Below are 27,618 nucleotides of genomic sequence, written 5' to 3'. Positions count from 1 at the left end.
AACGCATGGGCAGAAGGGTAGGTATGTGGCTAACTGCTTTCCTGCTTAGCGCCTTACTGGAACAGGGCCGCAGTAAGCAGATGGTCACTGCCCCATAACTCTTACAGTCTAGGCACACGACAAGAAGATGGTATATGGATAGGCTCCAGGGCCGGGGGGACCATCATGATCACCGAGGCTGACTGAGAGCATCTCTTTTACCAGATGTGTAGTCTTGATCTAAGCGTCAAGGGATGGAGAATCCACCTCATTGGCAGATGAAGGCCAGCTTTCTGCCTTGCTCCCTTAGCAGTTTGGCCTAGCGGAGAGAGCTCTGGTTTATGTCTCAGGAGCTCTGGGCTTTATTCAAGACTCCCTCTAATTTTTTACACCCATGTGCAGAATAAATGTTCTGTGCACAGAGGCATGTGTGGATGTGCACCACCAGAAAACACAGGCTGCTGGCAGCGGGCCACTGTGGGTACTCTGCTGGTGGGCTTTGAATCTCTCCTGGACACCCAAGCACACTGTGTAGAGGGAACGCTGCCTTTATTCCCAGCTCTGCTACCGGCCTGCTGCAAGACCCTGGGCAAGTCACTTAACCTTTCTGTGCTTTGCTTCCCCTTATGTAAAACAGGGGAAATGACATGGGCCTTCTCTGTAACGCTCCCCAGGGAGCCACAGAGCAGTGAAGTGTCATGGTTCCAAAGGTCTTTGTTATTCCCTCTGACAAGCTGCATGTGGGGCCTGGAGGAGAACAGCAGAGACTGCTGCAAAGCCGAGCTGGCTGGAGCCTTGGCCTGCAATAGCAGAGGTGCTGTGGGGCAGGCGCAACATGCCCAGGGCAGTGCTGAGGTATCAGGTTCTCATTTGCCCACTCCCACAAGTGCTAAAAGTAACCACAGCTCCAGCCCCTTCCCAAGGAGAGGTAAAAATAGAAGAGCAGCCCCTGGAATCGGCGCTCCTCGGTGCATGTGACTTGGCAGCACGAAGGGGTCACTGCTCCGCCTCAGACAGGGACCTGCCTGTCTCCTGCATCCCTTCTGGGGGGAGATACTCTGCTCTCCCAGGGGAGGCACTTCACAGCAGCACCTTGTTCTCGTTGGCTTCTCCCTTGAGTTCGAGGCGGCAGCCGCTCCCCTTCTCTCAGGGCGCTCCCAGCTCAGCGTTACGGTACAGTGTTTGCAGGGTCAGGGCTCAGCGCTGTCCTTACCCATTTGCAGAATATGCAGCTGCACAGGGCGCCCCAAAATCTGGGGCACCACCGGGTCTTGATGTCCACCCACCTGCCTCTTCCTACCCCTGTGCGGTGGCTCTGATCCTCCAGCGAGGATTTGGTTAAAAGGGACAAAGCCGGCCAAAGCTCTCACGCAACGGCCGAGCTGTGGAGGAGCCGGTCGAGTGGCAATAGAGATGTTTCATAGCCGTTTTGTCAGTTCCTGACCTTAGTTTAAAATTTGCTTTGAAGCATTTCATGGGTGTGTTGCTGAAGATTATACAAATCACAATTCTAAAAAAATAATCACACACTCCTGGCTGCCTAGGGGCATCAGCAGGCCTGCCGCCAGGCGGGAGGGGGCACAGGGGAGAATTACTTGGGGACCCCTTTGAAGTGCTGCAGCAGTTCCACTCCATGTGGCTGGCGGGAGGGTGGGGGGCAGCTAGCTGGGTGGCGCTAGCGTCTGACTGCTTTAGGCCCCGCCCCTTCCACCCTAGGCCCCACCCCTTCTGGGTATGCAGAGACAGCCCCCCTCCTATCTTGCCCCAGGGCCAACTGTGGCTGTCAGCTCTGCTGGGCACCAGTTTAATAGTACTGCCTAAGGCCCCATATACCACAGGAGGTCCCTGCTGGGGCTTCATTTCTCATCCTTAAGCTGGGGAGGGGCTTCATTGAGAAACCAGCCTCCGTTTGACCAGCGCCCCCAGGGGTGGGGTTGGTGGGCACCCACTGCCACTCAGAACACAAATAATTAACAATTGGCACCTACATGTCCAGTTTCAGATGCACCAATGAGAAAACGCGATTTAACCCTCCGAACTGACCTCCCTACTCAGAGCCAGGGCTGCAGGGCTGGCTGCTGAGGACAGGGAAAGTAATGCCTTTGCACGTGAATTTACCACCCCTCACCACGCCTTGTGCCTGCAGCAGGCATTGTCCATACAGCAAAAGACTCAAACCCAGGTCAGAGGCCCAGGGAGAGGGTTATGGGCCAGCCCCTGCCCTGGTGCTACCAGCGGAGTTGCACCTGGGATGAATTTGGGACTGATGACAGAGAGACGTTTCAGGCAATCACTCAGGCCACTGCTTGTTAGAAAAGTTCTGGCTTCAGCTGCGGCTGAGCAGAGCACGATGGGGTGTTTGTGGAGAGAGAGAAAATGGACACACCAGCCCCTCGCTCCCCCAACACGAGAGGTTTGCAAAGTCTCTGAAAGCCAAAGGGAATTCCACCTGCAGCCTCAGCCCTGCCAGAGCCTTCAGCTGCAGAAAGCTGCCTCTTTCCCCACCTGGGGCGAGTTGCAAACACCCATTTCTGGAACTGAAACACTCGCATCTGCTATAAAAGCCAGTCAGTTTGCATCTCTCGCTTCCTCAGCCAGCCCCTCCTCTGGTTCGCTCTTCGATTGCACTCGCACAGCTGAGGAGCAAAACCACCCCGGGAGCGGAGTTACAAGCGCACTTGGTGACGGAAAGCCCCCGGGGGTCTCTCTCACCCCGGGCGCTGGGCTGTGCAGAGAGGGAGGCTGGTGCTGCCCTAAGCTTGTGTTTTCTTGTTGCCCTTTTGTGCACTAACGACTCCTGCTGGACATCTAGAATGACCCTATTTGTTACCACAACCAGTGAAGGCCCCAGTCAGGATTGGGCCTGTTTTGCACCAGAAGGGAGAGGGCTCCTTGCCCAACAAGCCCTAGCTGGACCCTCTGTGCTCCCGCCCTCCTGACCCAGACAGTCCCTGTTCCCCTTTCTCCTGCCTCCTCAGCCCATTTGTCTCTCTTCCCCACCCCGACCACCACTCCTCCCCCAGCCATGTTCCCATCCACCCTGGCTCCCAGCCCCACTGCCTTCCTCGAGTTCCTTGCCCAGGCAGGGTGTGCGCCCAGCTCCTTGTCCCAGCCTCTCTGCCCCTATGGGCCCAGTTTTCTTCAAGCACCCTGGCTCCTCCTCAAACCTGTCTCTCCCCATCCTTCACCTCCCTCCTTCTGCCCCACTGGTTCTCAGTCCCCCTCTTGGGCCAGCCAGTCCCAGTCGGTCTCTTTGCAGGCACAATCTCCTTCCAACCTCACCCACCAGTGAGTTTCCTTCGCCCCTCAGTGCCCTTTCCCTCCTCCCAAATGTCCCCCCCCACTCATTTGAATCAGGCAACGTCTTCCCCCCACCTGGCTTGCTGCTGACAGTCCAAGACAGACAGACCCTTACTCTCAATTTGGGTGCTTGGACCCAGCCTAACCCCCACCCCGACCCCAACAGCTGCAGGGGAAATCCTGCTCAGGCTCTTCAGGGCATTTAACTGCTACAAACCCAAGAGGTTTCTACTGTGTATGTGCGACTGCAATCAGATTGGCAGGGGGCTCAGGTGGGGATATGGACACGTTGCCACGAGATGAACCGTGCTATGGAGTTGGCTGCCAGCGGAAGGCGTGTAACAGGATAAAGGGTTAGGTCCTGGAAAGCACAGCCACGGCCACAGCTGCCAGGCAGCCAAAGGGGAGCCAAGTCCCAGATAGCTGACGAAAGCAAACAACCGGGAGCAGGGAGTTGTGTGGTTTCTGGCTCCCGTGCAGCTAGATAAAAAGCCCACAGCAAGAACCTTATTTAAAAGCTCCTGAGGCAAGCGGGATGAATTTGTTGAACTGTCGGCCAAAAAGCACATGCCCAAGAAGCTGAACTGTGGCGTGTCTGTGTCCCACTTTGAGGCCTCGTTCAGTGTGCAGCGTTACCCGGCTGTTAGGAAAAGACAAATGAAAGGGGAGTTTGTGGCCAGACAAGCAACCAGTTCCGCTTGACCCAACCTCATTCTTCTAAAAAACTTCTGTTCTGTTAAAAATTTTCATTTCGGGTTGACCCAAAATGAGGGCTCCCCCCAGTTTCCCTTCACTCCATTTTGGGCCACCACAGTGGGAGATCAGTTGTTCACTTGTGACCCCCACCTCTCCCACTTCCCAGATCAAGTCCTTTCTGAGACACCCCCTTACATTCTGGGAGAGGAATCCCCCTCCTCCATGTCTCCCCAACCTCCACCTCCCATCACACCAGCAGCAGTTCCTTTAGCAGCCCTTCTACAGGTCTAACTTCAAATCTGGGGGGCAGGCGGTTCCCAAACTTGAAAGCGCTGAGCTGCCAAAGCTGGTTTGTTCACAAACACCGGCTGGTTTTGGCAGAGTGAGTCATGAGCCCTGGCTTGTTATTGTAGGGCTGCCCAGGAACCCAGGTTGTTGGTTTATTTTCAGACAGTCCATAGACGGTTCCTGGAGTTTGGAATGAGAAGAGAAACACAGGAACTTTTTTTCTCAAGCGGACCAGCTCTAGAGAGGGCCCTGGCAGGTGGAACGTGGCCTGCCTCCCCCTCAAAACATTCCTGCAAAGGGAGACAGTGGGTTCCAAGACAGACAGTGAAATGCCCTGGGTTCAGCTGCCACAGAAACCAAGCTGGAGCATGAACAGCTGTGCTCAGACATAGAGCCCTGCAAACCCTTCGTGCCCCACGGAGAGGCCCAGCATCTCTGCGGGCCCAACAACCACCAGAGGAAGCTCCCAGGCTGCAGGGAAGGGAAAGCTGCAGAAGGTCCCCACCTTTCCCCCAGAATCTCACCTCAGCCGGCTTCTGGCCCTGCTCCTTGGGCAGCTCCCTGGCAGCCTGTAAGCGGCTGCTGTGGGCTGCCCCTCAGCCTCTCTGGGCAACACCTGCAAGGCCTGGGCCGCTGCCTCTCAGCCAGCTGTTGGTGGTCAACCATTAAGCCCTGCTGGGAGGCAGCTACTTGTCCCTTAACCCCTTCAGGGTCCAGAGGCGCTTGGGGGCACCAGAGGCTGGAGGGCAGTGAGTAGACAGCCTTTCCACAGAGGGTGGCCGGAAGCCCGCCCTGCTTAGCAGGGCCTTGGTGGGGCCAGCCTCAAGAGATCCACAACCGTGGGTCAGAATCCCCACAATCATGAGATTGGTCCCAAAGAGTCAGGAGCCTTTATGGACCCCCTCCCCTGCCCCCATCAGGTCAGATCCTTGGCAAGGATCCCCCAGGGACGGCAGTGGCCTGAGCGGGGAGGGGCTCTGCGGGCTCCCACAGAGTGCCCAGCAGGGCTGCTGGCATTCACAGCCAGCCAGGCTAGCAGAGAGAAAACGTGCCCTGGGGATGGCTGGAGCAAGGCTCATCGGTGGGTACACCCTCCACGGTTGGGCCCTGCCTGGTTCCCCTCCCCAGTACCCCACTGCCCACAGCTGCTCCTGGCAGGGCGTGCTGCCTCAGCCCCCCAGCCCGGTCACTTTCAGTCCCATCCATCCACGTGCCCATGCGCCCCCCTGATCAGGCTGTCAGCCCACGTCCCTGACCCTTGTTCTGTTCGGTGCCCAGTCCCAGGGCTTGGTCTCTGGAGACCTTGTGACAGCCCTCCTCAGGGCTGGCTTCCCCACCAGGGGAGCTCATCCCTCTCCCACAGCCTGGCCACTGCCCTATGCCTGGGGATCCCTGCTCAGGATACAGTTCCAAGGCCCTGGTATCTCCTCCTGCCCCGAGACCCTTCCTGCCTCCCGGCAGGGTCCCATGCTTCCTTGGCCGACATGCCCCTAGGTGTTCCCTAAGGCCCTGACTGAGCAAGCCAGCACCCTTTAACCCTTTCAGGCCATCCCAGTAATGCACAAACTCCCTTGCTCTCTGGACGAGAGGTATCCTGCCTGGTGCCGATCGCAGCTGCCTGTGACAGCGTGATCCCCCCAAACCAGCGGCTGTCTCTGATCACGCAGGACAGTTGTCGGCATCGGAATGTTACATGTTCCTCTGACCCTCCCTCGCCCAGCAGCAGCCAGGCCTCGCTGTCTGTGAAGCAGCTGGCACCCTCAGATATGTTACATTACACAACTGACATTGCAGAAAGAACCACTGAACTTACCAGGCATTTGGGGCCTGAACTGTTTCGCCATCCCATGCAATTTCCTGCTCCCCTTCATGTTCTGGAGGGCAACTCCCGGCAAATGGTTCTTGAGTGTTAGGAGCCAGCCCTATATACCCAGCCTTGGGGAGGGACGAATGCCTGGACTCCTTAATGGGATGGGTCCTGGCTGTCCTTTCAGTGCGAGAGGAGAACAGATGACTACTACATCTAATTCTCATGCAAATCTCCAAGGGAAAAGCCATGCAGCTCTTTACTCCTGGAGCTAATTACTAATAATTCATTAAGTTCTCTGGGTGGAAATCGCTACAGAATGGCAAACATTAATTATGTCACTTTGAACAGGCCCATCTCAAGATCTGCATGCTAATTAACTTGGCCTAGCTTGCTTGCTTGCTCAGCCTGTATGTGTGGAGGGGAGGGATATTATTTACCGGCAGGTAAGTGGAGGCACACAGCAGAGAATTATTTGCCTGACCTCACAACAGAAGGCTGCTGAAAACAAAACAGAACAGAAGCAATGTTCCCTCTATTTTTTTTAATCCATGGGTGGAATAAATTTTGTTTTGTGCACCAGGGCACGTATGGATGGGCACCACCAGTAGAAACACAGGCTGCCGGCTGTGGGTGCTCTGCCAATCAGCTGGGTAGCACCTGAAGCTCTGCTGGGTGGCCACCCAAGTGCTCAGCTTACGGGGAATGCTGGCCAGGAACCAGGGCCTCATGCTTTAAGCACAAACCCATACATGACTACAGCAAGCAAAGAATTGACTGTGTAATCAGGGCCATGGGAAAGCCTGAGGTTTGTTATCCAGCCACAGTCACTTGGCATAGGCCAGGGTTACAAAGGCTCATACCCCTGCCACTTGGCAGAAGGCAGTGTCACCAACTCCAGTGGCTACGGTTATATGGCTTGAAAGAAAAAAAGCAGTCATGAAGCACTTCAAAGACAAAACAAAATGTATTAGGTGAGGAGCTTTTGTGGGGCAGAACACTCCTATCTCCAGATCTGAAGAAGTGGGTCTGCCCCATGAAAGCCCATCACCCAATAAATTATTTTGTTAGTTTTTAAAGTGCTACAGGACTGCTTTTGTGCGAGAGGTAGAAACGATGCCAGCCCTTCCCCCGGACACAGATGTGTAAGGTATGTGAGCTGTGACACTGGTCGCATAGGATCAGATTTCTGCAAATGTGCAATGGTTGAGGACACAGGAAATCTACCAGAATGACGTTAACGATAACACCATAGCTATCCTGTATCAGAGAGGCAGCCGCGTTAGTCTGTATCTCCAAAAACAAGAAGTCATCCTGTGGCATCTTATAGACTAACAGATATTTTGGAGCGTAAGCTTTTGTGGGCAAAGACCCACTTCGTCAACTCCCTGGGTGCAAACAGGCCAGATGACTAATTATACTGGGATAATAATGTTGGTAAGTACAGTATGTAGATAAGCCTTCAGACTGTCTGTCCAGGACCACAGCTGCTCCCAGTTTACAGGAATTATTTCATTCTGTTCTTTTGGGGATGGGATGGGAGCGGTCACAATGGCCCTCACTAATTGGCAGCAGTAATGTACCTGCCATTAGCAGGCATACAGGCTGCTTCAGAGCAGCGTAGGATGGAATGGGCCCATTCTGTCCCCTCCTGTGTACACACTGCATCATGAACCTTGGCCCTGCCGGCGCTGCTTGCGTTTCCACTCCTCAGGCTTTCAGTTCCTGGAAGGAATTCAGGCAGCTCAGAGCAGGAATGAAGCGATGCCTCCAGGATCAGGACCACACCAGAAGAAAAAACAGCCCGTATGCAGGCCGAACACGGGCACACAAGTGCAACCAATTTAAAGGGCCCACCCCCATGCCTGACCACAACATAGGCTTTGCCCCCTGCGGACGTCTCAGAGGCATGCCTGGCTTTCTGTGCCAGTGGAGCTGGGCGCTAAATGAACGAACACAACAGCAGTACAGAAGCAAGTGACTGGCTGGGATTATTGTGAGAGGCGCAGAGTTATTCCGCCTGCAAACATGAAGCTTCAGAGCATTTCTATAAATGGTCTCATTCATGTGCAAATTGCTGGGCATTTATTGCAATGAACGTTAGTACAATCAACCTAGGGGATCAACCAGTTAATTAAAGAGTTCCGGGTCTATCTCTCCAGTGATACATTTTGATCTGGCCAGAAATGAACCAAACGCAGAATCAGCGCAGACGACTGACATTGGCTTGTTTCATTAGCAATGTGATGCAGCTCCCAGAATATTTTGCTCATCAAATGGCTCCACTCATTTCTGCCTGGACCAGTTACAGTTAAAGTGCAGCCCCATGCCTCTTCCAGCAGTACACCCAAATATTTTTAAAGGACCAGAAGATGAAAACATTCAGAGGTCCACAGCAACGCAACTCCATGACCTGCCTTTCTCTGAGGGCACAAATGCACCCCTCAAAGGGGGAGGGCAATTGCTGACAAGGTCAATTACGATACCACCATCCTCCCACACTGCTGTTTTCATCTGTGGAGCTCAACGTTCTTGACAAAAGAGGTTGGGGGTCATTGTCCTGTTTTATGGGATGGGGAAACCGAGGCACAGATCTGCAGAGCCACTTGTCACCCAGCAGCAGAGCTGGGACTAGAACTCAGGGCTTCTGATACAATGCTCCACTCACTAGACCGCACTGCTCCTGAAGCGTGTCTCCCTGAGAAGGCCCCAGCATGTGGTCAATGCCCTGTATGTAACATAACACTTCACACAGCGCCTCTCACAGCTACAGTTCATCGCAGGGCTTGCCAGGAGGTGCCTTCTCGGACTCACAAGAAACTAGCTACTGATGAGTGTGTCTGCCTCAAGGAACAGGAGTTTGCAGACCCCCAATGAATCGCTCGCTCTCCCCACTGTGAAATTCCCTCTTCCCTCTCCTCACAGCCCGCGCAAATGGCCACAGGGGCAGATCACCTACGGGAAGGGAATCAACACCCAAATGATTGTAGCAGGCGTGAGGCCACCCTGCAGTCCAGCCTGACCTGCTAGCCTTCCCGTGACCACCTCCTGAACCCTGGGGACCAAAGGAAGCAGCCCGGGTTTGTGGAGCTGGTGCCTGCATGTATCTCACTGAGCTGCGTCGGAAGGACGCAAGAAGAAAACTCACCATCAGCCACAGCTCTGTATTTGGGGTTCAATCACAAGCTGTCGTGTTGGGGCTGGGGCCCGGAGAGGGCCAAATGGCCACTCCATCATTGTCTTGACCCGGGGCAGGAAATAACTGTCCTGTGATGCCCAGCCAGGCAGGCCAAGTTCTCCCAGCCATCCCGGTCCTAGCACATCAGCTTGCTGCCCACAGGGTACGTCCATCCGCTGCATCCCTGTGGTTCCCTGTCCGCCTCCTCCTCCTCCAGGGAGCAGAGCGAGGTGTAGTGGAGCATTCCCGAAAGGTACGACACATCAGGGCAGAGGGGCTCCTCAGGAAGCACCGGCCTGGACCACAGCCGCTCTGCCGGGGGAGAGAGTTTATCCGCGTGGTTTCCAGGCTGCCACGCGGGCAGGGGAAGGCAGGCGAATGCGTGTAACGGCAGAGCAAGGTGTGCACCCCATCCCTCTGTCTGCACCCCACATCAGTGGCAGGGGAGACCCACAACCCCCTGCAAACCACAGCATCCCACATACTGATCTTGCTGTATTGGGCCCTATGGAGTGTGCTTCCCTCCTTCCACCAGGGCAGCTTTCTATGGCCTTCTTAAGGCAGCTTCTGCTGGGCCGGACTACTGGGGACCGAGCGTTATCTGTGGCAGGCCCGCAGCTCTGAGCCCTGTGTTTCTCCCTGTACATCTTATCCGAACTTAACGAAACTCGCCCAGCTAGTCCATGGAAGCTGTCTGTACGCCCCAGAGCTTTCAACCAGCCATCTACGAGGCGCTTGTCTGTCGGTGCGCACAGACACGAGACGCGGGACTCCCTCGGTGCGCTCACCCACAGGAGGCAGCAAGCAGGAGGACGGAACCTGGAGAGGTGGTTAGGGACTAAACTCCTTGTCATCCTATCTGTGATCACCAGGTGGCAGTGCCGTTTCCCAGCCACATTCCCCACCCACGCCTGCGCCTTCATCCCCGCGGGAGCAGACAGAGGGGTGCGGGAGACTCTTGTAGAAGGACTAGAACTCGAGCTGCGAAGGACAGCCGAACGCCTTCGCTCCACTGTCTCGCCATCCCTTGGCCCCTGCTGACGCTGCTGCGATGGCAGCTTGTATGAGGTGAACGCCCGTCTTCCAGGACCTGCCCCGAGACCACCCTGCATGTTACACAGCCATCCAATGGCCCTCACGGGGACGTTAGCGGTGACTACAGCCAGCAGCTGGGCTCTGCCTGGTAAGCCAGACATCACACCTGCTGCAAACTTGCCATGCAACGCACTGCCGTGTTGTTGTTAGTCTTGCCAAAGACCCCAAGTAGACCTGCCCATCAAGGGACGGTGGGGGGCTCTTCTGTCTTCAGGCTTTTGCCTGGAGGGCAGGGCTGTTGATTCCTCCTGTCCTGAGGCACTGGACACCCCACCCCACCCTGGGGCAGTCAGTGAGTCTCCCGGGAGTAACACACCCAGAGCTGCGGTGCAGGGCTGGTCCCTCTCAGGGCCGTCAATGGAACTTCCTGCTGCGGGCCGGACTCGGTCTCGCCCCTCTCAAGTGCTGGGGCTAGAAGGGGCCACAGCCTGCCCTTTCGGCTCTGCACGCTCGTGTGTGCACAGCAGAGGGGTGCACGTGGGTACGACAGCTGGGTGTGGCTGCCCAGGACATGCCCAGGCTGAGGAAGGTCAAAGCACACCCGGCAACGGAGCCGGCCTCAGCCTGCTGCCCTAAACTTTCATAAGGGGCCTGTGGTGCCTGTGTTCTCTGCGAGCACGAGGCGCTGAGCGTCTGTAGCTCCCACTGACTTCAGCCAGGGCTGCAAGTGCTCAGCTCTGGCGAGAATGCGGCTCTCGGTGCCTCCGGGACGGGGCCACTGTGGGAATGGGCGGCCTAGAGGCAGAAGGCGACCTCAGCTGTGCTTTGTGTGTGTGCTGTACGATGCACGGCCAGCATGATGGCCCGCGTGTCCCACCCCGCCGTGTTACCTGACAATGCCCGCAGATCGGCTATGGGCCCCAGAGCAGCGAGTGTTCCCCTACGCCTGCTGCACCCAGGATCCAGAAGCAGCTGGTGCCAATCACAAGATGATGTCAGTGAGCTCCAAGCTGCTCTGTGGCTGAGCAGGGCAGTGGAATGCTAAGGGTGCCCAGCACAGGGAAAGGTGTGGAGCGGAGGGAGGCGGCTGTGGGTTGCTGGATAGTGCCAGCTCTCCCTCCACCTCAGAGGGCCTGTGGCAAAGGAGCTGGCACAAAGCCCGAGGCGAGTTCTGGGCTGGCTGATTTCCCCTGCACCCTCACAGAGAAGAGGGAATGGTTCATCATGAGCACCAAAGAAAAAGCCAAACCTGCTACGATGAGGCCGCAGAAAGCAGGATTGGGGGCTTTGGCACCCATGGGGTCGAAGGACATCAACCTGAGAAGAACAGGGGCAAATAGTCAGATCCCAGCATGCCAGAGCTGGGGGTCAGGAGGGTCTGATCAGCCGGGTAGGGGAGCCACCGGCTGGCAAGCGTCCCCTGGGAATTCGTAATGTGCCCCTCACCACAGGCTCTTGGGAATGGGTCACATGGGTGTCATGAGAGGGGCCAGCCAGGTTTCTGGTGTGCTGGAAAATGGACCCCCTCTATGAGAGCGTAGCCCTGCACCAACGGATGCTTTTACCTGGCTTTCCGTAAGTGCCCAGGTGAGGGAAGAGAGAGCGAGGCCTTGGCTTTGGTCTTTCGCCCCCCTAGAAGTTCTCCGTGATGAAAGCTGCCTGCCCTTGGACCCGGCCTTGGAGAAACGCACTGTCCGACAGCAGGGGAAGGGGGAAAAAAAAACACCCTTTAACCCAGTGTCACAAGATTCTACAACACAACAGTTATGAATGCTTCTTTCTTGCAGCACACACAGAACAGTATTCACAGCAGCTGGCAACCCTGCTCCCTGGTTCTAGGCCTCTCACATACAACATCAGAGACTCGGGTAAAAGCCCTCGGTAACAAGCAGCGCACTATGAACTACGAGTAAGACGGCTCTTCTGTTTGAATGCAATTCACGTGCGAATAGTGTGTGCCGTATTTGGGAAAGGAGCATCAGTGAATAGGACAAAGAGCGGGGATCATGAGCATCGGTGCTGTTACACTTCTGTTTCCTACCTCTAATGTCAGCCCTCTGACTTTACCCTGGTGCAAAGGTAATGTCGACAGGCAGAATAGAACCTGGGACCTCTGGAGCTTAGAACATGAGCTAACAGCTCCCAAATAAGACTGTAGAGCAGACTCACAATCCTTTTCTGAAGATGGGACAATGTGGCACACCCAGAAGGTGTGTGGGTTACACAAAGACCTCAAAACCTTCTAAAGGCAAGGGCTGTTTTCAGAGCAGGGGAAACCGAGGCCTGGTGGTTCTGGGGCCAGTCTGCCGCTGAATGGGACACCCAACCCATCTACTCCTCCCATCTCTGGGCCTGATCCTGCAAAGCACATAAGCTGCAGGGCATGCAGGAAAGTATAGCCTCAACAGGACCTGTCAGCTCCTTTAGCCAGACTGCTTAGAGTACCACATATTAAACAATAATCTCCTAAGTGTTCAGACTTCCCAGCCAGCTTCCTGCACCATACACCAAAATACCAAAGCTCCACCCAGCCCATGCACAGACATCCCCCAAACGTCCTTCCCTAAGCGATGGCAACTTGTGCCCACGTCCCAAGGCCTGGAGGCTTTGGTTGAAAGGCAGTTCCATTCCAGTTATCAAGAAGACTTCCTGACTGGGGCTGTCAGGAGGTACCTCACATCCTAGTCCCTCCAGGATCAGGGTGTCAGCTCAGCTCAGTCAAAGCTAACATTAGTATGTCTCCTCCACCTGGAATTGGCACCTTCCAGTTCAAAGGGCAGCCATGCCTACGGAGAGGACAACTTATTTACCAGGTCGCTCCAGCATAGCCACATCAGTTAGCTGCAGGCTGGGGTCTGAGCAAGCACTGAAAGCGCAAACCACCTCCCGGTCAGAGGGGCCAGCAGAAAGGCCTGGACGACAATGGCAAGGCCCGGTTCCGAGAACTGGCCTGTGGCAGCAGTGTTCTATCTGCTCCTGGCTGTCCCTGTTTAATCGCAGTCTGCTGAATCTGGACACGTGAAGTTCAGAATCGCCACAGTGAGCTGAGCACAAGCCAAGGTGCAGCAAAGGCTGTGTGCAGTATAGAAAGGATGGGGACGCACTGGAGCACGTTCAGTAGCGGGCAATGAAAATGATTAAGGGGCTGGAGCATGTGAGCTACACTGGGATGGCTACGCTGTCATTGTTGGTAGAAACAAAGAGGAAGCCGTGCTAGTCTATACACTATCAAAACAAAAAGCAGTCAAGTAGCACTTTAAAGACTAGCAAAATGGTTTATTCGGTGAGCTTTCGTGGGACAGACCCACTTCTTCAGACCATAGCCAGAGTTCTGGTCTGGCTGTGGTCTGAAGAAGTGGGCCTGTCCCACGAAAGCTCACCTAATAAACTATTTTGCTAGTCTTTAAAGTGCTACTTGACTGCTTTTTGTTTTGATGGTTGGTAGAGATCAGGACAGCCCAGGAGCTGGAGAGTGCTGAGACCTAGTGGCCAGTTGAATGTATTACAGCAGAGGATTCCAGAGCCAGCAATGAATGCCATTGGGTTTACCAGTATCAGAGAGGGAGCCGTGTTAGTCTGTATCTTCGAGAACAACAGGAAGTCCTGTGGCACCTTATAGATGCATCTAATGCAGCGGGTCTTTGCCCACAAAAGCTTATAGTCCAAAATATCTGATAGTCTATAAGGTGCCACAGGACTTGTTGTTGTTATTGGGGTTACAATAACAGAGAGGTGGCTGCGTTAGTCTGTACTCCAACAAAACAAAGCAGCAGAAATGTAGCACTTGAAAGACTAACAAAGTGATTTATTCAGTGATGAGCTTTCGTGGGACAGACCCCCCTCTTCAGATCCTTTGGTCTGTCCCACGAAAGCTCATCACCGAATAAATCATTTTGCTCGTCTTTCAAGTGCTACATTTCTGCTGCTGAGTTTTGTTGGGGTTACAGGTTCTCCATGGATTTTTCAGGCCAGGAGGGACCACTGCCTGACCTCCACAAGCTCAAGAACCTCTCCAACCTGAGCCCACAACCATCTCCTCCCTGACTCACACCTACTTTGTGGCCAAATACTTAGTGGAGGTGGGGACTCATCTATGACCCTGGAGGGGCCAATCAGAGTGTGCAGGGCCTCTGGGCAGGCTGGACCAGTGCTACTTGCCTTTTCCTTTTGAACATGAACAGCCTGGTGTTGGCCAAGGGAATAATATCCCTGTCCTCCCTGCAGGAGGAACTACCGCAGTGATTCTGATCCCAGCCCAGCTGGAGCCAAGAACAGCCCCAGGGGGAAGCAGGGCCTCATTCAGAAAGAAGCCAGCTGTCATGGGGAAGGAGGGAGAAAGGTAAAGCCAGAGCTCCCCTCCCAGACGGATGCTCTCTGCTCAGGGCTGCTATATCAGAGAAAGCCACAATAAATCTATGCAGCGCTGTTCTTGTTCATCACCCCATCCTGAAACCACAAGCACGGAACACAAACAGGCTCCTCTGCATTGCTGCAGCTTTTCTGTCCCGCCTCTTCAGGAACCTCAATTATCCGTCAGCCCAAATACAGACCAGGACCCTGCCCTGAGGTCCTGGTGATCTACAACAAAAGACTAATCAGAAATGCAACAACCAGATGTGGAGGGTACGAGGAACCAAAGGAACAAAACCAGTCAGAATGTCAAGCCTGTACGTACAAAGGACCACTGAAATGCAGCCACCTCTGGGGTGGGGAAAACTAGCATATAGCACAGCAGTATGGGAGAGGGGGACGATGACCATGGACAATGGGATGCTTAAAAAAAGAAATGCAAGCTGGCAGGACCACCGTTTAAGGTCTCATCGGAAAGACTCCCAGCCGCCTGGAATGCACAGTGCTCGTTAAGCAAGTCGCTTGTCCCCTTTCAAACCAGACTGTGCTCTTTCGGGGATAGTTTGCCTGGTACTGAGATAAAACCGACTGTTTTGGATGGAGACCCCATCTGTGACGGGCGTGCCTCAGTGCAGCCTGTGGGTGTGAAGTCCCAGGGCGCTCCTCCTCTATACAGCATGACCAGCCTCCCATGTGCTAAGCAAGCGAGGTCACGCTAGCAGGGCAGGGTGGGCCCACGCCCCGGCAGCAGTGGAATGTCAGACAGCGAGCGAGGGGCCGCCCAGCCTGGCACACCTACTGCTGCAGGCAGGGCTGACTCAGCCTCAGCGTGACTCAAACTCGCTCTTGTGGGAAGGCATGGCCGGGGCCAGCAGGTCTCTAGCGTCCCCTCCTGGCAGCGTGGGACGGCCTCCTGCACGACAGATGACTAGTGCTTTCTACCTATGCCTACGTGTCTATTTCCTGCCCCAGAGGAAGACACCCAGCCCTCCAGTAATACCTTTACCCTCTGGTTCTTCCAAGAGCCGCCGCTCTGCTGGCAGGGGGGAGTAATCAGCCAGCTCGTGCGGTGCAGAGGCACTCCCAGGGTGGAGGGTTTGACTCCCAGGCCGTTGCAGCTTCCCCTCACAGACAGGTTTCTGCTCTTGGGCAAGGACAGCAGCCTTCAGGAAATGACATAAACAAGAGTGAGGCGAGGTAGCCCAGCTGGAGTCCCCACAGTTTGTCCTGACGTCTCCATGGACAGACTCAAGGGGGTTCTGTGCTGTTCCCTGCCCCACTGGCAGTGGAATTACACTAGGCTGTTTCACTAGGAGCTGGACAGCACAGGGCAGAGCTGTCACTCCTTCTCCGCAGCTCTTGCACGCCCAGTGTTAAACCTGTCGCACGCCAACAGCGTTAGCCCCCAGAGCACAGCATAAGGGGCTACTGGCACCTGTCTGTGAAGAGCCAGGCTGAGTCCACCTCACCACCGTCCAGTCTGAGGGGCAGATCAGCCCCAGCGCTCTCCCAGCCAGTCCCAGGATGTCTCACCTGGATGTGGAGTTTCCTTGGTGACGGCACCACTGTTCTAAGACTCACCCCCCTCTGGTAGGGCCAACTGCATTCAGTGACCTTCACAGGATACGTCAGGGCCTCTCTAGTCCTCTTGGCTTGGGCATGGGGCTGGCTCAAATGAGGAAGGGGCTTGGGGGCAGCCTCGTTAGTTGCTATTGTGCCTCTTTAGTTATGGGTTAATTGATGCTGGTTTTTTAAAACATGCCTCTCTTATAACAGGACATGACAGACCCTGCCCGAGGCAGACCTGCCTTTCGGTCCTCATTGTGCAAGCTCTGCTGGCAATAGCTGGCTCACCAGCGCAGGGTTGAGGGGTCCCATTCAGTGGTGCTGAGATGAGGCCCACCTAAACTCACGATCAGCAACTAGAGTGCCGCCCTTCACTCCAGCCTGGAGTCAACAGGCCAGGCGAGAGGTGCCGCTGTCACGTAACGAGGCAGGGGCAGACCCCATGAGCAGGAAAATGCCCTGTCCTAGCCCTGAAAGGGATGCTGGGCACACCCGCCCCATCTCACTGTCCCCGTGGAAACCGCAGTGCTCTTCCAGGGACCAGTCCCTTGAGGGGCATCTGCAGAGATGGGGAAAGTGCCTGGGGCTGCTAACCTGGCCACACTTGCTCTGCGAGGAAAGGAATTCAGGGACAGCTCCTCTGCTGGGGTAAAGTCAGTTACACCACCGACGATCTGGCCTGCCAGTCTGGGGGATCTCTCAGCAGCACCAAATCCTGCCTTTCCCTCTGGCCCTCCACCTCAGCTTCACTGCCCCCTGTCCCCGCACCTTCTTCTCCCCTGCCCTCTCCCCCTTTCCCTGCAACTTTCCCCCCTCCCCAAAATCACAGAACTCACAGGGCACCACGTAGCCAGAGCCCTGGGACCGAAGGCCAGCAGAGACCTCCCCGCAGATCCTCCCTCCATACCAGGTCACCTCGTCAGACCACCCAGCACTGCACAACCCCACCACCGGCTTTCACCCCCACTGTCCGCCCACCGGCCACTGGACTCTCCTGAGCTGCAGGCAGAGAACAGGCAGGACTGAGGCGCACCCAAGGGCCCTGCAGGGAACTGACTGGGTGAGACATGTCCAGGTAATCCCAGCAGGCGGGCAGTGCCTGCACCCCAGCGGAGGGCAACCTGCTCCCCACCAGCTGAACTGCAGGGCATGGTCCTTTCCAGCCCTCTGCATGGCCACCACTCGGTCCCCCCCCACCCCCAGTTTACCGAGGGTCAGGGCTTTGGAGCCGCTCGGTGCTGGGACACTGCCCAACACCAGGGTCCTGAGCCCTTCCGCAACGCCCAGCAAACTACCGCACGCTACCTGCCAGGGGGCTCGCCGGGGCTCTGCGCGGGGCGGCTGTGCGGGGGGAGCTGCCAGGTGCTAGCAGGGTCCGGGATGCGGTCAATCGTTATAACGGGGACCTAGAAAGACAGGTGAGCGGCTCGCTCATCTCCGGCCGCCGCCGCCCTGTGCACGGCGCTGTACACCAGCCAGCGGCGCTTCCCGCGGGGGCTGGAGAGGAAAACGCGTGCGCACCCGGCGCTGTGGCCGGGGGCAGCTGCGGGCTGCGTTTCCCAGGCGGGGCGGGGCGGTGCAGGGAAGTGCAGCGAGGCGGGAAGCGTGCGGCCGGCGGCACACCCAGCGGCACACCCGGCGCTCCGCGGCACACCGGGAAAGGAGCCCGGCGGCGGTCAGGCCGGCTGCCCCAGAGCGCGGGGTGAAGCTGCACGTCCGAGGGCCAATCAAAGCCCGGCGGTGGGATCCCCATAGGCCCGGACCGCCTCCGTCACCAGGGGGCGGGGCCTTCTCACGGCACCGCCCCCACCGCCGCTCGCCCCGCCCCTTCCGGCCCCTGTACCCGCGGCGGGCGGCGCCGCGCCCGGCTAGGCCAGCGCTGAGGGGAGCGGCGGCGGCGGCGCCCGCGGCACCTTTCCGCCTCCAGCAGCCCGCGGCAGGGGGCGCCCCGCGGGGACAGGTACCGCTGGCCTGGCCGGGCCCCGCCCCCCACCCCCTGCACCGCCCCGCGCAACTCCCGCCCCGCCCCCCGGCTGCACCCCCACCCACAGCCCTCGCCCCGCCCCCTGGCCGGGCCCCCACCCACAGCGCCCCCGCCCCGCCCCGCCCCCCGGCTGCACCCCCACCCACAGCCCTCGCCCCCGCACCGCCCTGCGCAGCTCCCGCCCCACAGCCCCCGCACCGCCCCCCGGCTGCACCACCACCCGCACCGCCCTGCGCAGCTCCCGCCCCACAGCCCCCACACTGCCCCCCGGCTGCACCCCCACCCACAGCACCCCCGCACTGCCCTGAGCCACTCCCACCCCCCCGCTGTGCCCCCACACCACCCTGCGCAGCTCCTGCTCCCCAGCTGCACCCCCACCCGCAGTACCCCCGAACCGCCCTGCACAGCTCCCGTGGTGGTGCACCCCCACCCACAGCACCCCCAAACCGCCCTGAGTAGCTCCTGCCCCCCAGCTGCACCTCCATCCACAGCGCCCCCGCACCGCCCCCCGGCTGCACCACCACCCGCACCGCCCTGCGCAGCTCCCGCCCCACAGCCCCCAAACTGCCCCCTGGCTGCACCCCCACCCACAGCACCCCCAAACTGCCCTGAGCCACTCCCACCCCCCCGCTGTGCCCCCACACCACCCTGCGCAGCTCCTGCTCCCCAGCTGCACCCCCACCCGCAGTGCCCCCGAACCACCCTGCACAGCTCCCGTGGTGCTGCACCCCCACCCACAGCACCCCCAAACCGCCCTGAGTAGCTCCTGCCCCCCAGCTGCACCTCCATCCACAGCGCCCCTGCACCACCCCGCACCTTCACCCTAGCCAGCTCTCTCACAGACCCCGCCCCCTGCATGTACCCCTACTCCACTCCGGCCCCTGCCGTTGCTTGCTCCCTCGCCTGCCTCCCCCAGCTCCCCCACCTGCACCCCCACCCATAGAGCCCCTGCACATCACCCCCCCACCTGTACAGCCTGTGCCTACAGCCAGCTACCACCTGACCTGTGCACCCTCTCCGCTAACCCCCTGCCCCACACGCTGGCCAACTCTCTCATAGACCCCGCCCCCTGCCTGTACCCCTGCCCTCCTGCCCACTCCAGCCCCTGTCTGTCACTTCCATCAGGCAGGGGTCTGGGGGATGCAGCCTCTGTTGAGGGGCAGGGGCGCCGGGCAGGGCCCAGGGTTGTGGGTGTGAAGGCTCCTGTGTGGGACTAGGGATGAGGGATTCAGATTGCCAGAGGGAGGTTGGGCTCTGGGAAAAAGCTAGAGTGCAACAGCTGGGTTCAGGGCTGGGCCACAGGAGGGAGCGAGGGCTTCAGCAGCAGGTGCAAACTCTAGCGTGGATTGGGGATGAAAGCTAGACCCATGGCAACCCTATTCTGCAATGAGCTGGCCTTTGTGGGGCACGGGGCTGGTACAGAAATCCGTCCACCGAGAGCTCATTGCAAACCCCTGGAGGATGGAACAGATTTCCTGGATTCATAGTCCCTGGACCCAGGGCCTCACAGTGCTCCTATGACATGACAGAGTCCTTGGAGTCTTTCCTCCAGCAGCCCTTTCCAAACACTGACTCAACCGTCTTTCTGTTTTGGTCTCATTCATGAGTTCTGCAGTATTTACAGTCAAAAACTTCTCTGGCTTCAGCATAAAGAGATTTTCACTCTGCTTTCAGAACTGACCAAATCCAGTGACATTTGGCCTGGAACTTAATAGAAGAGTTTAATTAAAAAGTCACATACTGTGGCCAGGGATTTCCTCATGTTCCTAAAGCTATTCCTGCAGCCTGGGGAACGCCCACTCTGGTAGCGCAGGGCTAGGGCACAAGACCCTGATGAAAGATGAAGCTGATGGCTGGAGTCAAACATTACAACTGCCCCCTGTGGTCAGTGGAGTCAGCATTTGGCTTTATGAGTCACTGTCCGGATTGCAGTTAGGACCTGGGTTCCCTCCAAATTTTTCCATCCAGGGCAGAATAAATGTTATGTGCATCAAGGCAGGTAGGGATGTGCACCACCAATAAAACACATTCTGCTGCCTGTGGACACTCTGCTAATGAGCTGGGTGGCACCTGAATCTCTCCAGGTTAGTCACTCCAGCACTCAGCTGACAGGGAACGCTGCTTAGGATACTGGGATAAGATGTACAGGGACATAGATTTTACCCCTTTTATTCCCAGCTGCTCCATGGAAGAGCAGCCTGCTGGACCCCTTTGCCTCTGACTAATTTCATTGCCCTGTATCTCTTCTGCGGCTTGTGGCTCAGAAGCCAGCTGGTGCTAGGACCCAGAGCACACCATGCAATTCTCGCTGCAGTGACTGCCCAGAAGCGAACTTGGTATTTGGTTCTGCTTGGAAAGAATAAGGGATGTGCACAAGGGCACAGGGGCTCAGGAGGGAGCTAGGAACAGCCCCCAGAAATGCCAACTCTCAGGTCTCTGTTCTAAGCGGTAGCTACCAGAAAAAGCAGCCAAAGATGGGCATGTGACGAGCCAGCAGAACTCGGTGCCTCTACTTTGGCAGCGGTGGCAGAGCTCATTCTGTGCAGTCTCCAGCTCCAGGATCTGATCTCCGGGCTGCGTGATTGACTGGGTCTGTTTGGCTTTTAGGAGCTGGCTGGGCTCTCTGCACAGTGAAGCCGTGACACTCAGTCCCAGCTGGACACGCAGCACTCTGAGCCTTGCTGGGAGGAGGGGACCTCTGGAAACCTCATGTGCTCCTGGGGAACAAGCTCTTCCCTGTGCGTGGGGATCTTGGTCCAGGAGGCAGTGCTGGGAGAATGGTCTGTGCCCAAGTGGAAGCCAGCCCTGGCAGGTGCTGGCAGAAGGTGCTTTATGAGAGACAGCCCTTTCCAGACAACTACGTGGACCACCGCTTCCTGGAGGAGCTGCGCAAGAACATCTATGCCCGCCAGTACCAGTACTGGGCAGTAGTGTTTGAATCCGGGGTGGTGATCCAGCAGCTGTGCAGCGTCTGTGTCTTTGTCGTCATCTGGTGGTACATGGATGATGGACTGCTGACCCCACAGTGGCTGTTCGGGGCTGGTCTCACCTCCTCCCTGATTGGCTATGTCCTGTTTGATGTCATAGACTGCGGGGCAGGGAGGAGGGAGAGTGGGCGAACTCGGTGGGCCGACCTGAAGAGCATGCTGGTGTTCATCGCTTTCACCTATGGCTTCTCCCCAGTGCTGAAGACCCTGACCGAGTCGATCAGCACAGACACTATTTATGCCATGTCGGTCCTCATGCTCTTGGGCCACCTGATCTTCTTCGACTACGGAGCCAACGCTGCCATCGTCTCCAGCACGCTGTCCCTCAACGTGGCCATTTTTGCCTCCGTCTGCTTGGCCTCTCGGCTGCCCCGCTCCCTGCACACATTTGCCACTGTCACCTTCGCCATCCAGATCTTTGCCCTGTGGCCCATGCTGCAGAAGAAGCTCAAAGCGCGGACACCTGGCTGCTATGTAGGGGTGACCCTGCTCTTCACCCTGGCTGCGCTGGCTGGGCTGCTGAGTATCTCCGGTGTCGCTGCCCTGCTTTTCGCCCTGCTGCTCATCTCCATTTTGGGCTTGTGTCCGTACTGCCTCATCCGGCTACAGCTACTCAAAGACAACATCCACGGGCCCTGGGATGAAGCTGAAATCAAGGATGACCTCTCCACGTTCCTCATGGAGACTCGTCCATGATGCCTGGCAGGTGGGCAGGGCACGACCACTGCTGCTGGCGCAAACGACTTCAGCCCTGGAGCTGGCAGGCAGAGTGATGGAATTGCAGGGAAAGAGTGGTGGGGGAAATTCCAAGTGCTGTAACAAAGCCTTCTCCCCTAGAGTGACATATGGCTCTGTACTTACTAGTAACTTTTGTCCTCCCTCCCAAAGTGTGTGTCTCGTTCTCACTTATAGCTGGGCACCAGGTGTGGAGTGAGCAGAGGGAGACAGAGGACTCCAGGCAGATGTCGCCACTTTATCCTGCTGAGATCCTGTTTCCATGTCATGGCACTGAATACTAGCTGTAGGGCATGAGACTTTCCCACCTGGCAGTGCTGCTGGGGAGCTGAATTACCAGCAGCAATGGGGAATGTTTTTTGCCCAAGTTTGCAGGTGCAGCCCACCAGAGCTGTGGGGTATTTGGAGAGCAGCTTTGGAAATCTCTTTGGCAAGCTGGAGTTTTTGGAAATTAAAAACATCCAATCCCTCATTCATGCCTGCCTTGGTCCTTCTGTGAAGCAGCCCAGCGGGAGCAGCACTGGTGGGGTGGGCAGGTCAGATCCAGGGGATGCATTTTCTCCAAGGGCAGAGCTGTCATTTCCTAGGACTCTGAGGTGCCACTGCAACAGCAGGAGCAGGGGAGGGGTGGGGAGCATGCTGAATACCTGGCTGTGCCTTGAGGAAGGCCCTGCATTTGCTCCCATTCCAGTGTAGCAAGATTTCTGCTGCATCAGTGTAATACCACCAGTGAGGAACTCAAGCAGAGAGCCCTGGCTTGCAAAGCTATTTGTCCAATATATGTCCGGAAACTTTCCCAGGTTTTTATTGCCGTACCATCTTCCCTTCCCAGGCTGTTGATGTGCTGGATATTTCCGCTGACAGGCCGAGGCAAAGGAAGGAGATTGTTTGCTGAAGGCTTCCAGCAACACCTGGCAAGGGCTGCTTGGCCGTAACATGAGTGTGTGCATCTCTAGCCTTATCGGGCAGCTCCCCAGTGAACCCAGTCCCTCAGCGTCTGACTCAGCTGCTCCTGTGGCTAGTGCTGTCTTGCAGGCTCGTTTGTTCCCAGCACCCTTCAGCAGAGATTGCTCGTGCTCAGTTTCCGACCGCAGGGCTGGGTTCTTGGCCACCTGGAAAGGTTTTCCTTGGGCTCCTTCAGGGAGAGGCTTATCTCACTGATGGTTGCAGCCGTAACTCCCCTGGCTTCACAGCTGGGCTGGTTCTGTGCGGCTCTGAAGTCAGGCTGTGCACTCTGAGGTGCCGCCAGCAGATGGAGCTGCTCACAAGCTGTTCCAGCCGCGTGGCGCGGCAGCGGTGTCTTGACATAGCCCTGACACAGGCGGCTTTGTTGAATGGCACTTCTGACCCTACATGCTCAGTGCAGCCGCCTGGGCATTGGAGCATGGCTGGCTGGGGAAGGAATGAGGAGCAAATTGCTTGTTTTCAGCTCCCCTCCTTGGCCGCAGGTGAGTGAGGAGGACAAGCCGCAGACCTGCAGCGCTGGCCGAGTGTATTGTCCCCCACCCAGAGGGGCACGGTGCCGTTGAAGCCCCAGGTATGCGAGGCTCAGACCGCCTGGAAGCGCAGTGTCAAAGACTGCAGTGTGGGGCCTGGGCCACCTTCTGCTTTGAACCAGCATAGATGGTGGAGCCTGAACTTGGAGTTCAGTGACTACGGCAGAGGTTACAGGCTGAGAATTTAAGACACTAAAAATGGCCATACTGTGACCAGAGCTTTCGTGTCCATAGGTAGAATTGGGGTAGTCACCCCAGCCATGCTATGGATGGGAGAGACCCCACAGATTACAGTGGCTTGGAGCAGCAGTGGCAGGAGGGGGGTCACCCTTCCACTCACCATGCAAGCGGCAGGAGTTGGAGTGGCCCAGAAGACTGCCACCTTCCTGGCCCACTATGAGGTAAGGGAACGGGGCAGGAAGCAGGGCCTGTGGGTGGGAGGGGCAATTGTCTTGGGCCCCATGTCTGGTGGATTGGGGGGCGTCCCAGGGCTTGTGCTCCTCCTGGGATGACCCTGCCTGTGACAGAGGTCAGACTAGATGCTCATCATGGTCCCGCCTGGCCCTAGTCTGTGGGTCTGTCTGCGCTGTGCTATAAGCCCGAGGTACTAGAACGAGTTCGCAGACCCTGCATTTGTTAGCTTAGGCGTTATGCAGGTCTGAGTCCCACCACCTGCCTCCCAGACGTCTGAGCACCATCCCAAAATGGGGCCATCTACCCCTGTGCTGGCACTGCACTGCAGGCAAACCTGAGTGTCCAGAGGTAAGTCAGCTCCGGGGTTTGTGGGATGCTTCTGGCAGGCTCCTGGAGGATGAGTCCAGGGGGTTGTGTCTACACAGTAGAGCAATTAGTCATGAACCCTGAGTCCAAGCTTCAGACTCCCCACTCCTGGATCTTGTCTCAGAGCCCTGGCTTAGCATGAATTAAATGGGTACAGAGCTTCAGCCTGGGGTTATTCTGCAGTTGGGACTGGGAGCAGGAGTGGGTCGTGGCTCCCAGGAAGCAGCTGCTAAGACCCTACAACCCCTGGGGAGGGCAACGTGGGAGGCTCCAAGCATGGCTGTTGTGCCCACAGGCAATCCTCCTACCCAGCTGCCATTGGTCACCGTTTCCGACCAATGGGAGCTGTGGGGGCAGTGCTGACGCTTGGATAGGGGCAGTGTCTGGAGTCTCCCTGAGCCTAGGGGCCACAAAAGACCTGGAAGTTCATTTCTGGGAGCCACAGGAAACCTGCCTTAGTCCTGGGTCCCTGCTTGCTGGTGACTGGACTTTTAATGGCCTTGTTGCTAGTGCTGACTGGAGGGGGCAGGGTTTGTTTTTGACAGGGCATGCCACTCAGAAACCAGACCCTGGCACCCCCACATCTGAGCCTTTGCCCTTCATTCTGCCATGGTAGAAATGGGAGATCCCTGTAGTTTAGGTGTGTAAGGAATTTCCAGAGAAGACCTGAAATTTGCTTCTACATTTAGGACCATTGGGCCAGTCGGCAAAAGCGTAGGCTAGATTTGGCTCTAAGGTCTTTGGCCAAAGCTCATTTCCCTTTCCAGTTCCTCTCCATGTTGTTTTGCTGTTGCAGCGGTGGTTGTCTGCATACAGACTATACATCAGTTTGGGCTCTAAGATTATAGAAAGGGAGAAAAAAAAAGAGTGGCAACCACTGTCCTCCCAATTAAAATAAAACCAGTCACAAACAAATCAACCAGTCCCGCTCCCAGTAAGAAGTCTCTCCAGCCAGGATTATGCATGGCAAAGCAGTGCCAGGGGGCCAGGAAGTCCACTGGGGACTTTGTTATTGCTGTGGAGTTGACTGGATGATGCTCAGGTATTCAGCTTATCTGCTTCAGATCCTCCATCTCCCATGAGGCCCAGGGGCAGCCAATCAAATGGAACTATTTTGATTTGTGGTCTTTTTTTAATGAAAAAGAAAGACGAGTTTCCCACAGAAAGCAGAGAGAGACATCTTCCAGAAATAAATTATTTAGTCAAAAACCCCAATTTTCTGTCCATGGTTTCTATGGATTTTTTTAACCCATTCTTTATAATATTTTTAAAATTACAGTTTTAAAGTGAGAGTCATATGTTAAACCTTTCTGGTTTCTCTCCCTTTCTATGTTGTGCTGTTAGACTCATCTGAAGGCATGTAGCACAAATGGATGCAACAAAAATAACCAAAATAAGGGATTAAAAAGTCTCCATGGGGGAGCCGTTTTAGCCTGCAACTTCAAAAACAACAAGCTGTCCTGTGGCACCTTAGAGACTTAAATTTATTAGGTCATGAGCTTTTGTAGGTAAACCAGCACCTTGGGTCCTCTGGGTGATATGTTTCCAAAGTAGACATGTCACAGTGAAGGCCACATTTCACGTGTGTAGTTAATGAAAGAGGGACAACCACGTGTGAAGAACACACATTCCAAGCTCAGGCTGAGCAGCAGACTTGTCAAACCTACCTAATTAGTGACCAGGTTTGAGACTTCCCCATGGTAGCTGCAGTTTAAGCACATTGCTCATTGTCCTGTCCTCAGAGGCCCAGGAGAACAATTTCTCTCTGTTCTCATAACGACCTTTTAGGTGCATGAAAACTGCTCTCATGTCCCCTCAGTTCTGAAGTTTTCAGACTGGGAAGGGAGAAGACTTTGCACCAGACTGCCAGAACAGAGGTGGGGGCGGGGGAGAGAAGAGCCCCCCGCCACTTTGTACTGACCCTGATGGGGAGCAATGGCAGGGGAGAGGAATGAATGTGTGCAGCATCTTGAAGGAAAAGGTGCTCTGGGAGAGGCCGTGTGGGGGCAGGGTATTAGGGAAAGAGATGGAGTAGGATCTCAGGAGAGTAGCATACATGACAGGGCCAAATTTCAGTCACTTCTGCCACTCCTGATATGTACTCTGGCCCAGCTCCAAGTCAGTGGAAGTTATGCACAGAAATAAAAATCTATCTGCTATGACTAGAGCACTTGGGGCCAGTTACCTATGTAGCTGGAAGTACGTGGAATGGGATGGGGTGAGCCCCCTAGCTCAGTCATGCTAGTAATGCACAGGCCATGATAAAAAAGAAGGCACTAATTGCAGGTCCAGCTCAAAACAGCAGCTTTCCCATTCCCTGAGCAGGGAACGGATGCCCCCCAGTCTGAGTGTAGAGCCACAGCTGAAGCAGGCAGACAAGTCTGCAGCCTTGCAAAGCCTGGCTGAGGAATGACTGCTCAGTTATTAGCATGGGCTCCTCTCCATACCTATTCTACTCATCAGACATGGGTGGTAAGATCAGTTCTCGGTAGAGGTGTGACTGACTCCAGGGTCTAGGCTAGTCTACGGCAAACCCCTTTGGCCCAAGCAGTTGATTGGACTACCATGAGGTTGTGTCATCGAAACAACAGTCTGCACACCACCACCCAGGTGGTGCAATGATAAGCACATGACAACCAGACAGGCAGGACAGTTCTCCCAGGCACTTTACTGAGGCATCAGCTCATTGCACTGATGGGGATGAAGTCTTTACCTCACACAACTCAACCAAAATAGTGCTATTATGATTTGTCCTGAGTGTAGCTGACAGACTGGGAGCAGTAAGCACCCTCGAACTCAAGGATTCCCAGCCTATGGGCCGGGACCCAAACATGGCTCACCATTAGATTTTTCTAAGGGTCGCCAGCTGGGTGGCCTTGAGCCGCATGTGGCTCTTGAAGGAGCCATTTGCAGCTCTTGCCACTCACTCCTCCCCCTCCCAGTCCCTGCTCTGCAGCACTGAAATGGAACTCAATTTAATTTATTTAATGGCTGGCAGGAGGGATCCAGCTGTTAAACCAATTAAGTCCAATTTCAGTGCTGCAGGGCAGGTATCTTCCCTACTGCAGGTGAGGGAAGGGTGTAGGAGGGCTGGGGGGAGCTGTGTGGACAAGGTGGCAGTAGGTCAGCGAAGGAGCAGTGGGGGCCAACACTGGTACTCATGGGAGGTAGGTGGGGGGGACAGTTAGGGCTGCGAAGGGTTTAAGCCTGAGGATGGGGTGGGGGTGGAAAACAATATAATTTTTTTCCCAGGGAAGAATTTCCCCCACCACCAGTTTTGAATTGCCTTGGGTCCTAAAGTCTTACTGAATTGTCAAAATGGGTCACCGTCATCAAAAGTTTGGGAACTGCTACTTCAACTGCAATGCTGTATCTTGCTTGGAATTCCTGGGAGTCTTGCAACAGTGTCAGACCCTGAGAGTTGGGAAAACCCTGAG

General features: G+C 56.1%; 1 protein-coding gene and 1 long non-coding RNA gene across 3 annotated transcripts; one reads left to right on the top strand and one right to left on the bottom strand.

Annotated features, from left to right (window-relative positions):
- Window positions 1-8,164: 8,164 nt before the first annotated feature.
- Window positions 8,165-17,931, bottom strand: LOC142017809 (uncharacterized). Its single transcript, XR_012646594.1, has 5 exons — window positions 17,505-17,931; window positions 15,634-15,796; window positions 11,849-11,973; window positions 11,533-11,600; window positions 8,165-9,560 (listed from the first exon to the last, which is right to left on the bottom strand). It is a non-coding gene; the product is annotated as an uncharacterized LOC142017809 (long non-coding RNA).
- Window positions 17,932-18,027: 96 nt separating this feature from the next.
- PIGC (phosphatidylinositol glycan anchor biosynthesis class C) lies at window positions 18,028-22,377 on the top strand. 2 transcript variants are annotated; one of them, XM_075003532.1, is made up of 2 exons: window positions 18,028-18,159; window positions 20,791-22,377. In XM_075003532.1, exon 2 carries the CDS (start codon window positions 20,961-20,963, stop codon window positions 21,864-21,866), a length of 906 nt encoding a protein of 301 aa, XP_074859633.1. In that variant the 5' UTR covers window positions 18,028-18,159; window positions 20,791-20,960; the 3' UTR covers window positions 21,867-22,377. The 2 variants fall into 2 exon arrangements, with proteins under 2 accessions (XP_074859633.1, XP_074859634.1); XM_075003533.1 differs by having other exon boundaries at window positions 18,049-18,159; window positions 20,448-22,377.
- Window positions 22,378-27,618: the final 5,241 nt, after the last annotated feature.

The sequence above is a fragment of the Carettochelys insculpta genome, chromosome 9 (genome assembly GCF_033958435.1).
Source record: "Carettochelys insculpta isolate YL-2023 chromosome 9, ASM3395843v1, whole genome shotgun sequence".
NCBI lineage: Eukaryota > Metazoa > Chordata > Testudines > Carettochelyidae > Carettochelys > Carettochelys insculpta.
The sequence above is the reverse complement of the archived record's forward strand: the minus strand, read 5'-3'. Positions and strand labels throughout refer to the sequence as shown.

What these genes read in the sequence shown, in the direction of transcription:
- PIGC (XM_075003532.1), top strand. Translation starts at nt 20,961, where the DNA reads ATGGTCTGTGCCCAAGTGGAAGCCAGCCCTGGCAGGTGCTGGCAGAAG.